At 50.6% G+C, this 16,991-nt stretch overlaps 1 protein-coding gene across 7 annotated transcripts in view; it reads right to left on the bottom strand.

Annotated features, from left to right (window-relative positions):
* Positions 1 to 337: 337 nt before the first annotated feature.
* Positions 338 to 16,991, bottom strand: part of PTPRE (protein tyrosine phosphatase receptor type E) — a 100,175-nt gene continuing 83,521 nt past the window's right edge. For 6 of the 7 annotated variants that reach the window (XM_034663430.1, XM_034663427.1, XM_034663426.1 and 3 more), the window contains 9 exons: positions 15,428 to 15,563; positions 14,933 to 15,082; positions 14,508 to 14,601; positions 13,433 to 13,509; positions 12,446 to 12,580; positions 9,455 to 9,580; positions 8,677 to 8,843; positions 6,814 to 6,949; positions 338 to 3,630 (listed from right to left, as the gene is read on the bottom strand). In XM_034663430.1, the coding sequence (XP_034519321.1) occupies positions 3,556 to 3,630; positions 6,814 to 6,949; positions 8,677 to 8,843; positions 9,455 to 9,580; positions 12,446 to 12,580; positions 13,433 to 13,509; positions 14,508 to 14,601; positions 14,933 to 15,082; positions 15,428 to 15,563 (1,096 nt within the window). In that variant the 3' untranslated portion in view covers positions 338 to 3,555. The other variant, XM_034663428.1, reaches the window with a different exon arrangement.

The raw sequence follows: 16,991 nt of genomic DNA, 5'->3' as shown, positions 1-16,991 counted from the left end.
CCATAGGAGCAAATGGCATTTCATAGCAGGTTACATCTGGGGGCAGGAGGAGGGATAAAGGGAAATAAAAGGTTATGAAACCATCCATTTTAAAAAAGATAACAAGACTCATAAAATTTATTAAATAAATACAACGAATAACAATAAGTGTATGTTTAAATTCCACATTAGGCGTGGCATATCCGAAAGAGGATGCCAGTGTGTGGGTCCGGGAAGGAGGTGAAGGTGGAGGGGTGCAGAAAGAGATTTGAGGATGACCAGAGACATATGAATGTGCAAAGGGAGGCTGAACAGGATTTCAGATTTAGGAAGAAAAGCACTGTTGGAGGACTTTCTGATTCCACATGGCCTTGGACTTTAAGCATTCTGTCATCTTCCTTGGGGACTCTGAGAAACCACTGCTCAGAGCACAGATTCCTGTTTGGACTCTAGTAGGAGCACAGGCTCCCAGAGGGCGAGTTATTACTCCGTGCTGCATACAGAGCTCACGCGCTCTGGAAGCTGAGGCCAACCCCCCAGCCACCATGCCCAGTGTCAGGGCTGTTTCCATGCCAGGGCTGAGCTAGATTTTAGAAGTCCTAAATTAATTGTCCACATAAGTCAATGCCTACCTCCTAATGAATGTCTTGTCTAAAAGGATGTAAGGCACAGGAATGAAATGAAGAGATTTCATGGAAGAAAGAGACACAGGCTGGAAGTCAAAGTAAAGATTTATCCTTGCATCAGAATGTTTTAGATCTTGCAATTTGCATATACAAAGAATTCAGCAACATTCACTGGCATTATAATCAGAGCAAGATCAAATTATAGATGTAATAAAAGAAAATATGATAGTTGAAACAGGAATACATACATATATTATAAAGATTGCACATAAATTAAACACAACTGAGTTAAACAAAAATATCAGTAATCATACATTTTAAAAATAACATGGGCATGTCTCGGAGTGCTGAAACAGACATGTCAGGCTCATTTTAAAAAGTTTTTAAAAACACATAAAAATACCTTTTAAAACACTGGTATGCATTCTTCATTCGTCTAGCACGTGGAGAGAAACAGTAAGGTGAGTCACACAGTGACCGTATGGCTTGTCGATCAGAACAGTAGGCTCCTAATCGCTATTTGGCATTTGAATGCAACCGCATGCAACATACAAAAACGTGAAGGGAAGAACGGCGTCGTGGGCGCTGTCCTCATGGCGCTGTTTGTTATCTACAATGGACCTACTTTGACCGAGGGGGAAGGAGAGGTCAGCTTTCTGGCTGGCACAGATAGGGTAGCCGGTCCCCAAGTGCCCAAAGAGACTGTTTGGACTGGGGAGACCTTGGACTTGGTTGGGGGGGGGCCTGGGCAGAGGCCATGAGGCTACAATTCCCAGGCCCCCAGAAAGGCAAGTGCCTCCAAGGGACAGTGGCTTCTGCTTTGTCTCCAGAACTGGAAGGGCCACAGTGGGTGCCAGGATGCCTGCAGTGGACACAGGGGCCAGAAGAACACACACACGGGACACTTTCCCGAGGGCACCCCGGATAAGCCTTGATCTTAATCTCCATCCAAGAGATATCAGGTAGGCCACAAAAAGGCCTGACAGATTCTAATAAGGGTTCCTAAATTAGACCCAAATTCATTCCCTCGACTTTGAACCCTCAGATACGATACTAGTCACAGCTAGCCGGCTCGGTTTCTAGGGTTGGTGCCAAACAAAAGCTTGGTTCTCTCTCTTCTCCTTCCGTCAAAGAAAGGCTTTGGACTTGAGATTTTAACAACGAAAACATATGGGACCAACTGGTGCATCTTGCAAAGTTCCCTCCATGTTCCTCCTCGACCCCAATGCATTCTCACTGTACCGGGAGGGAGAGAGGGATGTCTGGCAGTGCGTGTGTGGCCCAGGGATGCGGCTGGCAGGTGCGGAGGCAGCGGTCACAAAGTTGTGCTCATGTCCTTCCAGCTGGCACCTCCTCTTGCCTGGGGGTGCTCAGGGGAGCCTCGGAGACTTGATTACCGCAAAGTGACGATTAGCATGTAACCAGCCCTGGGGTTGCATCGTGCACACCAGGGACGGACATGGGATGGACAGTGCAATAGGGGGTGCAATCACTTCTCAGTGGTAATGTCAAATAAGGCCTTTATATTTCTTTGAAAAAGCAAAAAAAAAAAAAAAGTACCCCAAATGCACGTTAAATGCTTTTTGTAAGTTAAAGCAGGTGTCTTTTTTTTTTTTTTTTACATTGTGCTTATCTGCTACCTATTGGCCATGAAAAATCAGTCATTAAATTAAACTTTTCTACATTCATCCTCTCCCCCCCCTTTTGTGTTGTCCCACAAACCAATCCTGTCTGGCAGTGAGATCATCATTACCCAGTGTCAAAGCTCTCAGTAGTATTTCCATTCAAAAATAAGCTAGCCTTAGGTTTAAGGATTTCTCTCTCTTTTTCTTTTATTTAAATATTGGGGAGTGGGACTTTTAAAAAAACTATATAAATCTAGATTTTAAGATTTCTTTCCTTATAAACAATCTTAGCTTTTACAAGGTTTTTCGTTTTTCCTTCTGAAATACCAAAATGCTTCTCAGAAAGTTTAAAGCGTAATTGCTTGTGGTCCTCTCCCCAAGTGTGTGCTCCTTGCAGCTGTGGGAGTCCGACGTTCGGATTGATCTGAACGTCAGGACTGGGGAGAGTTGGTGTTGAGCGCGTGGAACAACTCAAGACCAGCTTGGGGGGGGCGGGGAAGCAGGACGGGAGGCGAGGGCGAGAAAGGCAGCTGGTCTGATTCTCAGGAGGTCATCTGAGTCCCATGCCCAGACAGACGGACGGCGAGGGGCGACGTGGGAGCACAGCCCGAGGGCTGGTTTTGCTGTACCCAGAGCCGTGGGTGAACCTTGCCACGGGCCCTCCACCTCCCCTCTTCCAGCCGAGACAGCCGGGACCCACCTTGAGCAAACGCGAGTTTAAGTCTCACGCTACGGCCACCAAGGGCGCTAACGGGTTTTATACCTGCATTCAGCCTGTAGCGTCTTCGATCTTTAAATGCAAAAATCAAAACGTGAGTTGGGACAGAAGATTTCACAGAATTCCCTATTTACGGGTATCCTCATGAACGTTTTACCTTCCACAAAACGCCACTGCTCAGGGCTGTAAAATCATTGTCAGGAAAGAGAATTTTCAACTGATTTTTGAGTCCTCGACCACTTTCCTAACAGCGGGCTTTGTGTTTACTCTCCTGTGTAAGCACACGTTGCATATTAAAATTTTTAACATTTCGAGGTGCTGCATGTGTGAAATTTGGGGATGTGATGAACCCAATGCCAAATTAAAATATTTACTGATATTAGCAGAAATATATTTTATGGGCTATTACTTGACCTTAATACATTATTCCAGTTTTTAAAAGGGGTATTTAAGGTTTAATGACTTTATAGCAGGTGGCCTTTAAAGCATAACAAAATATATACAAAGAAATTAGGACGGGTATTAATGTCAACTATGAAATAAATTAACATGATTTTTATAAAATATACTGACCATTAAATTAAAAAATATTTTAAGGCAGGAATTTTCATTTGAAATTAGCATAATCAGAAAATATATCAATAAAATCTTGTACCACTTTGTAGCAGAATTCATACTGTTCCTGAAAAAAAAAACAACAAGAATACATTAAAATGATATTTTTTAAAACTTCCATTAATTTAATTAGGAGAAACACTTAAAAAGAAGACATAAAATAGTGTGACCGGTTATAAAATAGTTACTTTTTAGGCACAGAAACATTTCCAAATAAAGCTGGGTGTTTGTTGTTGCTGTTATTGTTGTTGTTTTTAAGATTTTATTTATTTATTTGAGAGAGAAAGCACGAGAAAGTGTGAGCAGGGTGGGAGAGGGGCAGAAGGAGACAATCTCAAGCTGACTCCCTGCTGAGCACAGAGCCCAACTCAGGACTCTATCCCAGGACCCTGAGATCATGACTTGAGCTGAAAACCAAGAGTCGGACACTTAACCCATTGAGCCACCCAGGTGCCCCTAACGCTGTTGTTTTATATTGAACACGTCAATGTTGAGTTTCAACTTGGCGTATTTTAGGACAGTCTGAGTAAAAGGTCTTCAGTTTTCATATTTAAACTGGAAAACAACTATTTTTGAACTGATAATGAGAAGAGTCAGAATACTGAACTTCAGATAAATGTCACAAAGTAACAAAGGCGTGATCTATGGAAGTTAAAAAAGATGAAAATCTAGGCTATTTTTAAGCCTACGTTTACTCTTAAAAGGGGACATTGTTTCATATAAAGTTTGCTAGAATTCAGAAGGATATTGCCTTCTCTCTAAGTCATTTAACTCGTTAAAACATGTCTGCACATCATCTGTCTCTTGTCCTCCCTCTGCTCTTGGAGGGGGTAAGCCTGGGGGCCAGGGCGGTGGGTGGATGGAGGGGTGGCCGCGCAGGACCTGCGGTGTTTGTCCATACTGGGCACTCCGCAGGAAGACACATAAAAGATGGAGTCAACGGCAGTTGCCAGAGATTCTGGAAAACTGTGTGTGCATGACGATCAATGGGCAGATGGGGAGTGGACCTCAAAGATTTGGGTAACAGCAGACAGCAGCTAACCTGTTTCTTAAGTTAACAGGGTCTGGTTACTTGCAGACCCTGGCACGCTGGAAGCAGGAGAGACTGAGTGTGGCCCCCAGCCCCTCCCGTCTTCTCTCCCAATATTTGGAAGTTCCTTCAGCCACACATCAAAGCTGGCTGCAATCAGGGAGGAGGTGGAGATGCCATTAACCACTCTGAGTTTTAGCAGCAAACAAGAGCTAACTGTGACCCGGGCACACTGTGTCTTGAGTCCAAGTCACTGGTGGCCAGTGATCAATGGTGTGTATTTTGGCAATTTATTGGGATGACACGGGCCACACCTCAGGTCACAGACATTTCCAATCAAGGCACAAAGTTCCCGGAAAAAAACCAACCAACCAAACAAACAAACAAAAACCCCACACTTTTAGTCTTGGAATGCCAGTTGCCTGAAAGTCTATTTCTGGAGTCTTGCAGACGCCAGCAATTTGCTGGCTTTCAAAGTCAGGTTATAAACGCTCTGTTAAACTGTGTCACCGGCCCAGAGAGCACAGACCTGAGCTAAACGACAGCCATGGGCAGCTTCCCAGGGAGGGGTGCGAGGAGAGTGGCAGTGGGAAGAGCAGAGCTGAGTCAGGGAGGCACTCGGATGGAAAGGCTTTTGGAGATAGGACACATGGGTCAGACCAGACGGGTTTATGAGAACTGAGGTCCCTTTGAAACCAAGAAGTATTTGTATGCTGAGCCAGACAAGAGATGCTCTTTGCTACAGTTGCCAGGTGCCTCCCTGGGCCAGACATTTGTGGGGTCCTTGACGGACATACACGAAGCCAATATGCACGTCGACTAAAGGCAGGTGCCATCACCCCATGTTCCACAGATAAGGAGCTAAAGTCCAGAAAGTGGAAGAAGCTTGTTCGAAGTCGCAGAGCCACGAGGGGGGCCAGCCGTGCATTTGGAATGACAGCCCAAAGCCCAACATCAACGGAATGGCTTAGCTTTTATACTTAACTGGGGGCCGGGCAGGACAAAAGCTCCGGCCTCTGCCTGGGGAAGCCTGCAGTGGACTTAAGAACAGGCAAGAAGCTGAAAGAGTCTGGCTCAGAATTAAAAACGGAATTTTTTTGGAGAGTGTTCCTATTCATTATTCTTGTTTTGATCTAGAAAATCCTCCACGGAGGGATCTGCGTCTGGTTTTTCCGTGCCCAAGTCGTTCACGTCTGTGATGCTCCTGGGAGGTACGAGCTATCAGGAGGCAGGCATGACATTTAGAAGGACCTCTCGAGCATCTTCCAGAGCTCTAGCAGGGAGGACTGTCTGCATGGGGACCAGGGCTCTAAGAAGAATGGAGGGGCCCTAGCACCGTCTCCTTACTGCTCTCAAGTCATGACCCGGCCCCAAGAGGGGCACATGGGCAAGGGGTGTGGGGAGCCGGCAGGCACCCCGCTTCCTTTACTCACAGTGGCTCTCAGACCTGTCTACGCTTCGGGATCAAGAGGGAGGGCTTTAAGTATGCCAATGCCTGCCTGGGTCCTACCCCCTGAAAGCATGAGGGCAGCCTGGCAATGGAGGAATCTGAACTCTCTCCAGGCCAGGCTAGCATGAGGCCAGGGTGAGAACCGTGCTCCCACCCAGCCTGGAGGTGGGGGGGCGAATCCCGCTCCGCTCAAGAGATTCTAGAGGCTGGGCTTCCCCTGCGACGGGAAGGTTGTGGAAGGGCTCTCCTGCCGCCTCCTATGCCTGCTGGAGTTGGGATCCTGTTAGCCACGCAGAGTGAGTGGACAGGGAGGGCAAATCTAAAAATAGGAAGACTGGAGAAAAACGATGGGTTATAACAGTGTTTGAAATAGCACTTGTTGGGGTAGAACAATTACCACGTTTGGCGAGAGGCACGTCTGTGCAAGCCAGAAAGCGTGTGGATTTGTCAATGAAAGAGAACGGTGCCGGAATACGGTGGAAGAGTCACTTTGACACAGAAAGCTGGTATCATCAGTGCATCTATCCAAGGGGGTCTCATAGTCTAAAGCCATGCATGCGCCCCTCCTCCCGTGTCCTGACCAGGGGACAGTCCCCAGCCAGAGACAAGGAAAGAAGGGGATCCATAAAGCTTCACTGCAAAGTGTCTCCCTTGAGACACTCACCCTCCTCTCCCCACACACTCGAGCTCCTTTAATGAAACGGACATCAAATTCAACATAAGACAATTCTTGACCTTTCCAGAAACATCCTCATGGCTCCGTTTCTTACCAGGGTTTGCACCATATGTGGTCTCTGAAGTCGCAAACTCTTCACAGCTTGGAATACGTCTAAAAGGCCCTCGGCTTTGACTCGTTCCAGAATGTTGCTGAGCGCAATGAATGTACCTGTTCGCCCGGCTCCAGCACTGGGGACGAAAAGTACTTAATGCAGATAACCAAACTCAGCCGTGGGGGTGAGAAAGGGACAGCCCGCAGCCACTCCTTACACATCAGCGTAGAGGCCGTCATCACTGGAAGCGATCAGAGTTTGGATTTCTAACGATCACCTATCCTGAGCAAGACTCAGCAAACACGAAATTCCTAAAAACACTTGCCCAGCTGCAGCAGAAAGGTATCTCTTGAGTTGGACGGAGACAGGTTACAAGCTTTCAAGCTAGTGCAACCCTGCCCCTCCTTCCCGTGTAGACCGGTGGTTCTCGGGGTGTGGTCCCCGGACCAGCAGCATCAGCATTGCCTGGAACTTGTCAGAAATGCAGATCCTCCTGGTTCGGGACGAGGGAGAGGTCATCTCTGTCTAGACTCTCCTTCTGTGCTAGGCACCGCCTTCTGAGAGGGGCTGGTTCAGAAGGTGTGGGGTGAAGACAGGGGGCAGACACTGCCAGAAACAGCCTAGAGAAGGGACACTTCCAGCAATGAAGGTCTGGGTCTACTGCCTTTAAGATGATCATTTTCTTGACACGCTGGATAAATCCTGCAAGAGCAGAGCCCAGACACGCTCAGGAGAGCCAGGCAACCAGGCCTAAAGTGGGCAGGTCTGGCTAGCCTCTTCCAGAGAACCCTCTAGGCCCAGAGTCCTGCATGTGGGCTGATTCTAAGGCTCCTGTCCTATTTCAATGACCTGCCCCCACATCTGCCCTTGTGGGACCTTGTTCACCTTCACATCCCTGGAGCCCTCCATGTGCTAAACTCTAGGTCTGTGGAGGCAGAACACAAAGGGAATCATTTCTAGTTTATTCTAAATGCCTCCTATAAAGCCCCCCAGGAACTGAAACCCGAGGCCTGTGCTCCACCTGCTGGCCAGGCCGGAAGAACGCTCAGGCCAGTCCCAGGCAAAGGGTTCCAAATCCTCGGAGTTCAGCCCAGGCTCTAGTGGCTCCAAGGGCTGGGTGGGCTGGGGCCAGTGGCGGTCACAAAACACAGTGGATGCCACGTGTGGAAGAAGAAATAGAAGTGCAGCTTTAGAAACACATGAGAACCCCCGAGAATGAAAATACCCCCAACTCTGGCTAGGAAGAGCTTTGTAATGGCAACCAAGGCCCCCTGCTGGCGTGGGGGAGGGGTGGCATAGCCAGAGCTGTGTCAGCGCCGGACCGTGCGTGAGCTGGCATGTCTGTAGATTTGGCCAGATTCTCCCCTCCGCTCTTGCAACGCTGCTTATCTGTCTCCAAGCATCCCCCGAGCACGTCCCTCCTTTGGTCTCTCTTGCGCCTGACTTGGGAGCTGGGCTGACAAGCTTGGGGCCGGAGTGGGGCTGCAGCCCTCTGGTAGCAGTCCCAGCCCGGACATCCTCGGGGGGCTCCAGAAAACCCGCCTGCCGCGAGGATGTGCTGTAGCACGGACTCGGCTCCCCACGCTGCGGGGAGACTCAGACAGGGAGGGGTGGGCACCCCGGCTGTCTGAGCTATGCCTGGCAGGTTTTCGGAGGACTTCAAAAGCTCGTGGAAATGTGTGTTTGACTCATTTCCTGGCTCCTCCCCCCACAACACCTCCTGCGTGTATGTAAGGTGACATTTACGCAGGTAAAGCTATGTGTGTGGGGGAAAGTTACAATACGGTCTAGGGGAGCAGCACATGGGGCGGGGTCTGCATCTATCCCACCAGGAGGGGGCGCCCTGGCACCCAGGCTGCTCACCTGCAGTGCACAGTGATCGGGTGGTTGCCCGTCTGTTGCTGCTGCTTCTGCACGGCCGCGATGAGGTCGATCATGCCTTTGCCCTCGGCCGGAATCCCGATCTCGGGCCAGCCATGGAAGTGGAACTGGCGGACCACACGGGTCTGCTCCTCTTGGTGGCCTAGGGGCTGCAGGCAGGAGAGGGCATTTCCACTCACTACAACCCTGACCACCCAGGACCAGGCCCCGGGCCCACTCATCCTCCTGGGGATCCGGGGCCAAGCTTGGGGTCCTCCTGGGGCCTTTGACAGCCAGCACGGTCCCCCTCTGGCTGGTCTGAGGGTCCTGCCAGGCTGTCTGTAGGCCGTGTGCACCCCTGGAGCAGAGGGCAGCAGAATTTCCTTCTGAGTGGGGAGAAGGATATGCAGAAGATGGGTCCCGGAGCCCCTGCCAGGGCCCACCAGGCACCTTTAAGGGATCCTGCCCCCCCCCCACTGTTGCCATTTCTCCTGAGTAGGGTGTTGGGGGCTGTGGAAGGTTTCTTGGGGTTGGTCACTCTGCTCCCCCATCCTCGTACTCCAGCAGGAGACAGGTGACCATGGAGGTCCGAATGTCAGAGGAGATCTGCCCCTTGATAACGTGGCTCCCTATTCACCGCGCTGACCATTGATACGAATAAACCAGTTAGGAAAGGCTGGAGAAGCTGGACATTTCGGGACAATCGCAAGCAGAGCAGACCCTGAGACGCGCTGCAGTTGCCTTCTGCGTACGAGAGCTTGCAGCACTCTGGTGACAATACCTGATTGAAGGTGACCAGGAAGTCCCGTATGCTGATGGCTTCCGAAAGCGTATCGCTTTTTATTTCGATTGTTATTTCGCCATGAGTCACTGAGCCCTCTGTTGGCCAATACTGGTAGCATTTATCCTTGAGGGATAAAATAAAAATTTAAGTCTCATAGGAAATAATTTGCTGTTAACAGTTTGATGATATGATGCAGGATTGCTCTCAAACTATTTAGCGTATTTCATCTGACCGGGTAAATCACTTACAAATACAAATATGAATGCCTTAATACCTGTTGACCAAGGGAATCCAGAAACAGAAAGGTCTGTATTTGGAACTCCAGTACAGAAGAGATTATTCAATCAACGTAGCTGGAAAAATTGGTTTTCCATATAGGAAAAGGGCTGGGTCCCTGACTCACACCCTACCAGGGCTGATAGGAACAGTCCAGCTCTCCTGGATTTGGGCAGTGCACAACCTGCACTACCATATGTGGCAGCTTTGAACCTTCGTAAAAGTAAACCCAGACAGGTTAAGACTTAAAGTCAAAAACAAAACTGTGAAAGCCTTAGAAGAAAATGTCTTTTCTTTCTGGGGTGCAGAAGGACTTACTAAACAAGACCTCAAAAGAAGTAACCACCCACGACACAAAGATGGTGCCATCAGATTAGAACACAACGAACTTCACTTCATCAACAAGCATGGCTGAGATAGTGAAATGCCAGTTACGTGCCAGTAATGGTGACAAGATATCTGCATCACATGCAAACGACAAAGGATTAGTATCAAGAATATGTCAAAAGTTCTTATAAATCAATACAAAAAGAACAAACAACTCACTAGCAAAATGGGGGAAAGGCATGGCCAGGCATCCTGCACAGAGGGAACGTGCCATCGATAAATATATGAAGAGATGCTTGACCTCCGAGGAATCAGAGGGATGCCAATCAGAGCCTCGAAGGGATGGTACATACACTTAGTCAATCAGCAAACACGAAGATCCCTAATGACACTAGGACGTCGGTGCATCTCTCTCCTTCACTGCCCCTGTCCACTTTGGCAACCATGACCACCTTGCAAAGCACTTAGGAACTACCTTGTCAGTTCAAACTGTCACACACTCTCCAGCGTAGCATTCTGTCTCTTTGGACCAGGCTATTCCTTGTGTAGCATCAGACCCGTAGGAGAATGTGCCAGTAGCACCATTTGTCAAATAATAAAATGGACTCGACCCAAATGCCCGTGACGGTAGAAGGGACAGATAAATGGATGCGGGATGTGCAGTATGTGAGTGGGGCACAATGAAATACTGATGATGAACCACAGCCGGAGGTGTCAGCGTAGAAAAGGATCCAAAGCATCTTCTGAGTGCAAGAAGCAAGGCAGCAGAACACATGCTATGATCACACCCTTTACAGCAAGTTCGAAAGCGAGCGGAACTGAACAGTAGCTTTAGACATACATGTGTAGGATATAAAAAGATTTCTGAAAAAGCCAAGAACACGTCCACCAGGGTGGCTTGTAAAAGACCAGTGGTGGGATGCCTGGCTGGTTCAGTCGGTGAAGCACGTGCCATCAGCTCAGGGCATGATCTCCAGGTCCTGGGTTCGAGCCTCACATTAGGCTCCCTGCTCAGTGGGGAGTCTGCTTCCCCCTCTCCCTCTGCCCCTCCCCCTGCTTGTGGTCTCTCTCACTCTCTCTCCAATAACAAATTAACAGATATTTTAAAAAAATAAAAAGACCACTAGTAAACAATGCTAGTAGAGAAACTGGAATCCCTGCACACACTGATGGGAATGTCAAACGGGACAGCTGCTTGGGAAAGCAGTCCGGCCGTCCTTCCAAATGTCTAGCTAGACGAGTTCGAGAGACAGAGTTATGGTGTGGCCCAAGAATTCCGCCCCGAGGTGTCTGGTGAAGAAAACACATCTATGTAAGCACTCGAACATGGGCATTCCCCACATAATTCATAATCGCCCCAGAGTGGAAACAACCCAAGCGTCCATCGACGGATAAATGGTACACGCATGTGGTACACCCATACAACGGAATATTAGTCATCAAGGAAAAAAGAACCTACTCTTGAACGACACGGTTAAAACTTGAAAACATGCTAAGTAAAAGAACTCAATCACAAAGACATGTTGTATGATCTCATTTACATGAAATGTGCAGAACAGGCAAACCCATAGAGGCAGAAAGTGGATTAGTGACTGTGGAGCAGGAAGGAATGGGGACTGGCTATTCACGGGTATGGGGTTTCTCTTGGGGGTGATGGAAATGATCTGGAATTGAATAGTGGTGATGTTGCGCGACTCTGTAAATATATTAAAATCGCCGACTTGTACCCTTTAAAAAGATGAATGGAATGGTGTGTGAATTATGTCTCAATGTGCTGTTTTAAAAAAAGCAAAGATATCAAAACACAGATCCGGGGTAGTGGTTATATCTTGCGAGAGCCCCCAGGTAGGTGTTCATGACTGGTAAAGTTTGGTTTTTCCGTTGGGTAGTGGTTTCTTACTATGAGTACTTATCGTGAGTGAGTACTTACTATGTTGTTAAATACATACAGTACAAAAAGGCCCTGGATGGATCGTTGGGGACAGGGAAACACGGACCATTCAGTTCCACCAGGACAGTGTCTGTAAGGTGCCCATATCAATATCTATGCCCTTATGTCTTAAAGAAAGTGAGTAAATGTTGTTTTGTTCCGCAGGTTTTGATCAGATTTGCATTTGCCGAAAATACAAAACGGTAGACTTACACGGCTAGTTAAATCAAACGTAGGCTAAGAACAAAAGCCAGCGTGGGTGGGCATGGCTAAGCAAATGGAACTTTGTTTTCATTTCCTGCCTATGTCCCTCCCCTGTCGCTGTGGCCTGGCCTCAGCAGCTGACCGCGGGTGGGCCATTCACAGCGGGACCACCAGGGTGGTGTAGGCGGGCTGGGCCACCGTGGGTGCACACTGCCCCCAGAGGGCCCAGGCCGGCCATGAGCGTCCCTGACCTGCTCTCTCTCCTGGACCTCCGTCAGCATCACGACCGTGTGGCACTTCCACTCCCACACCATCCTCCAGAAATCTTCCACCGTGTGTGCCAGCGGCCCCTGGGTGGCGATGAAATAGTCCTTCTGTCGGTAGCCCTTTGAATGGGGAACAGAAGTTAGAGTGTGACCTCCGTTCTTGCCGGTTCCACTGCAGACACAGGGGTTTAGGAGAGCCCACAGCCGGAGGACGGGAAAGGTTCTCCAGCTTCCCCGGCCAAGCTGCGCCCCAGCTGAGACCCACGCACACGTGTGTTCTGCCACGGGTCAGGAGACCCACTCTCTGCAACCGAGGCACCTCCCCCGCAGCACTGGGGTCATCCCAAGCCACGCTGGCTCCGGCCACCTGCAAAAGCACTGCCGGCCCTGCTCTCCCAGCTTCCTGTGTCGCAGCTCAGTTAGCATCACGGTGGTGGACCGGGTGTGGACTTAGAGGAAGTGGGTTCCAATCCAGTTCCTCCACCCAGCCCAAGGGACCTTTGGCACAGTTTCCCCATCTGCTAAGGGGAGTTCTAATGCAGACTCGGCTGCCATGCCCTTCCCCACCTATTCCTCAGCTAACCCCACTGTGCGAGGAGACAGACAGGGACTGTGCCCTGAACACGGCCCCGTCGCCCTACGTGGAGCGGGTCACAGACAGTGCAGGACAGAGAGCCACGCAGGCACCCGTGGGTAACCGGTGAGTATTAGGGATGTAACAGAAAAATTACCGTGTCTTAAAAACAGAATGAAACTAGCAATTAGCAGTGTGCCTATGGTCTCTATTTCCAAAATTCATTTTTTTTCCTTCTTCTTCTTTTTTTTTTCCCATGTAAGTAATTCTGCTAATGAAATGGTTTGGATTTTAGGATTCCTTCCCGACTGTGAAAGGCAGTTCACTAAGAGTCCCTGTGATCACAGATGAAGGAAACGTGCATCTTCGCAAAGCACGTCGAGGGCCGCTGTACTTACGTCTATAAAGGACGCATTGATGTAGTCTGTGTATTCTTGACCCCTTTTCATGGAAAGGATCACCCGGTTGAAGTCATCTGCAAAGCAGGATGTCCCTTCCGTTAGCACAGACACCAGTCCTGCCTTGCAACCTTCAGTGTGTTGCTACAAGCTTCCGAAATATAACACTTATTAATAAAATCACTACATCAAGTCAAGTCCCTGGAAGGTTTACTTTATAAAATAGGTTAATTAAATTGGCCCAGAAAATTGTGTTTTGGTAGACGAGCTCTGAAAATATTCCAGTTATCATTTTCATTTGTCAAGAATTGAGGTAATTCATACCACAATAGGGGCATTCAAAATATCGCTCTTCAGGAGTGAAAGGAGTGTGGTCAGGCAGGCAGCCTGGAGTGGCGGCCACAGCTGCCAAGAAGCCAGGGTCTGAGGCCGAGGCAGGCTTCACCCTGCCCTCTCGCACTTCTGATGCTCGGTGACCACTAATGCGTGTCAGGAGCCCAGAGCCCACCCGCAACGAGGCGCTCCCTCTCCTCAGGACCGCACCCTCTCCCCTTCCTGCGGTTCCTCTGATCCCTGTGCAGTTCCTTTCTCCACCCCCTCAACAAACGGGCACTCCCTCCTCCCCCTTACCCAGGACCTCAGCAGGCTAGGCTCCTGACTTCACCGCTGCCTGTTTCTGCCTCCCCAGGGCCTGGGGCAGGACCGCCACCTCCACGTCCAGGCTTGGGGCATGATGGGATGAAATGGGAATTGGGCAGCCCCAGAGTCATGACCAAAGAAAATCTATACACTTCTAGGAAGCCCTCCCTCTCCCACCATCTACGTCTCATATCACAAGATGCCCACCTGACACACAGGACTGCCTGGGTTACCTGTCCTTGTTTCACAGGTGGGTGTTCTCTTCCCAGCACTCACCATAGCCCCCAGGGGCCCTTAACTCCAGACCCAGAGGGTGTCCTGCCCTTGAACCCTGGTTTACAGAGGTGGGTCATCAAAGACTTTCACAGTATGCTGACCCCAATCCCGCCCTCCCGTGAGGGTTTAAATTCCCCAGGGCTGCTGCAGGCGGCCTTACATGGGATGATCTGGATGACCCTGGCCTTCTTCATGTTTGCCGGCAGGTTGCCCGTCCTCATGTTCTCCTTCATGATCCGGACGTTGGTGAGTTTCTGCAGTCAAGAAGGACACATCCTGCAGTCACAACGCCCACACTCCTGAGCGAAACCCTCAACCCCGTAACAGCACGACTGTCAAGGGCACCTGTGAATCTCTTTCGCTGCCTGCAGACGTTTCCTGAATCTTGGGAAATAAAACCATGTGCACGACACACTCCCGCACATGGGTTGCTGTTCAGCTCTCAAAGTCCCTGATCATTCTTTCCCTAAATCACGGGTGGGGTGGCCACCCTGCTTTTTCTGGAGTCCATCAGGAGGGGCAGTGATTGAAAGTGGGTTCCTTTAACCAGCCACCCATCTTCCCCTAGAGCCTGTTCGCACTTACCCTGAATTCCTCCTCCAGCCCTATCTTGTCGAAGTGGGTGGTGGAGCCGTGACGCGTCTGCAGGTGCTTTTCCAGGGAGGACACATCGAGCTCGGTGTCCCCGTAGAGGTAGTATTCCAGTAAGGCTTGGTAAATGAACGTGTACTGCGTCTGCGGGGAGACCCGGAGCGCCCGGCACCCTCACGCGAGCCCTGCAGCCTCTGGCCGCGCAGAGCACAGCGGCTCCGACAGAGCCTCCCTTTTCCCCACGTTTGCCCAGGGAAGGAGGTTTGGGGACAAACGTCGCTTGCCAGCCATTGATAATGACCATTTATGACGTTGAGGAAGGAGACTATGACAGTTGGCATTACTGAGCACGCTGTCTCTGCCAGGCACTGTTGTGCACGCACCATGTGGGGCACAGTCGCATGGTTTGGGGGTGGCAAAGGGGTCTGGGTTTGCTCTGGGCAGCTCACACCAGGACGAGGGGCTGGGCCAGGGGATGGCGTGACTCACGTCCGTTTGAACCATCTGAGGGCGCTGGTTGCGGATTCTGGACACAAAGTCAAAGACATCGACCTTCTGCTCGGCATGCATCATGTCCATCATGGCATCGATCACGATGAAGGTGCCCGTCCGGCCCACGCCCGCGCTTCAGGGAGAAGCAAAGATGGCCCGTCCTGAGGCACATAGCACCCCACCCCCACCCGAAGTAAATGACAGGACTGCCGAGCTGACCTGTGCGCCAGGACAGAAGGACACCCCCACACTCCACTGGGAGAGCCCATCCCGTCCCTCAACACAGCCTTTCCTCCCTCAATAAAGCGCAAATCTCCAGCGCGGCCACCAGAGGGCACCATAATCTCGGTGAAATCATCTCAAATTGTTCCTCTAATTTCAGAAACTGTTGAAAGGCACCTCGGGAAGATCTGTTCTAGTGGCCTCCTGTGACGTTGTGCGAGTCACATTCTTCTGTTACCAAATGCGATCTTGTTATCATGTGTGTAAGTGGATTTTTTGAAATGTCACACTTTTGTAAATTCTGTATAAGAAGGAGGCTCCCAGGCTCGGTTGGCTGGCTCTTGAGCCAAGGTCAGCCAGAAAGGGAGGCACCGGCTCGCACTCCCTGGCCTCCCCGCCCTCAGCCCGGGGCTGGCCAAGGCTAGCGGGTCCCTGGGGTTTCCGCTGAGCCGTCTCCTGGCGAGGAAGCTGCCCGACTGGATTCTTGGGTTTGGGTTTCCTGCCCTCCTAACACAGGCCCCACGGTGCCTACAGGACCTCGGTCCTGCCCTCCCCCACCTGCTGTCCCAGGTGGATCTCTACCAGACGGTGGGGCCATGCATATTTGCTCCCCAGCACCCAGGACAGAGCTGGCACACAGTGGCACTCCGGCCACAGTCGTTGAACGAGTAAGCCCCTCGTGACACAGACTCGTGCGTGCGGCGTCTCTCCCCAGAATGCACGCCGAACGGGGCTGCCCCTCAGCCCCTGCAGCGTTAACCTCTAACGAAAGAAAAGTAACCCCTTTAACAAAGAGGCTCACAGCTCGGTGAGGGACGCCCCCCCCCACTTTCCTCTCTCTGGGGGTGGGTGGGAGATACCGCTCTTTCCAGTTAGTCTCCAAAACGGGCTAAGACAGCAGTGAAGACCCCCCACACTGGGGGAGATCCCCTTATCTCAGGGGGCACAGCGGGTAGAACACGAGAGAGCCTTTGGGGAGTCTCAGTTCTTTACAGGCCCAGATTCAGAGAAAATCATCTGGTGCAGAGCCAGGGGAGACACCCCCCCACCACCACGTATGTGAAGGAGGCCATGGAACCACCGACTGAAGGCTGTCAGGGTCCCTGAGCCTCACACAGGACCCCTCGCCTGGCCCATGATGCATGTGAGAGAGGCCGCTCTGCCCCCTGGAAAAGGGACCGCGTGGGCCCCCCAGGAAAGGCTGAGGCCGGTGGCCCTTCCGCTGACCTCCATGGGGACGCTGTTCCTAAGAGGACTCGGGCAGAGAATGTCGGTTCCTTTTAAGTGATCAAGCATCAAACTACGAGGATACGTGTGTCGTAGTGATGGAAACTAGGAA

Source organism: Ailuropoda melanoleuca, chromosome 6 (genome assembly GCF_002007445.2).
Source record: "Ailuropoda melanoleuca isolate Jingjing chromosome 6, ASM200744v2, whole genome shotgun sequence".
NCBI lineage: Eukaryota > Metazoa > Chordata > Mammalia > Carnivora > Ursidae > Ailuropoda > Ailuropoda melanoleuca.
Note: the sequence above shows the minus strand (reverse complement) of the source record. Positions and strands in the feature narration are given on the sequence as shown.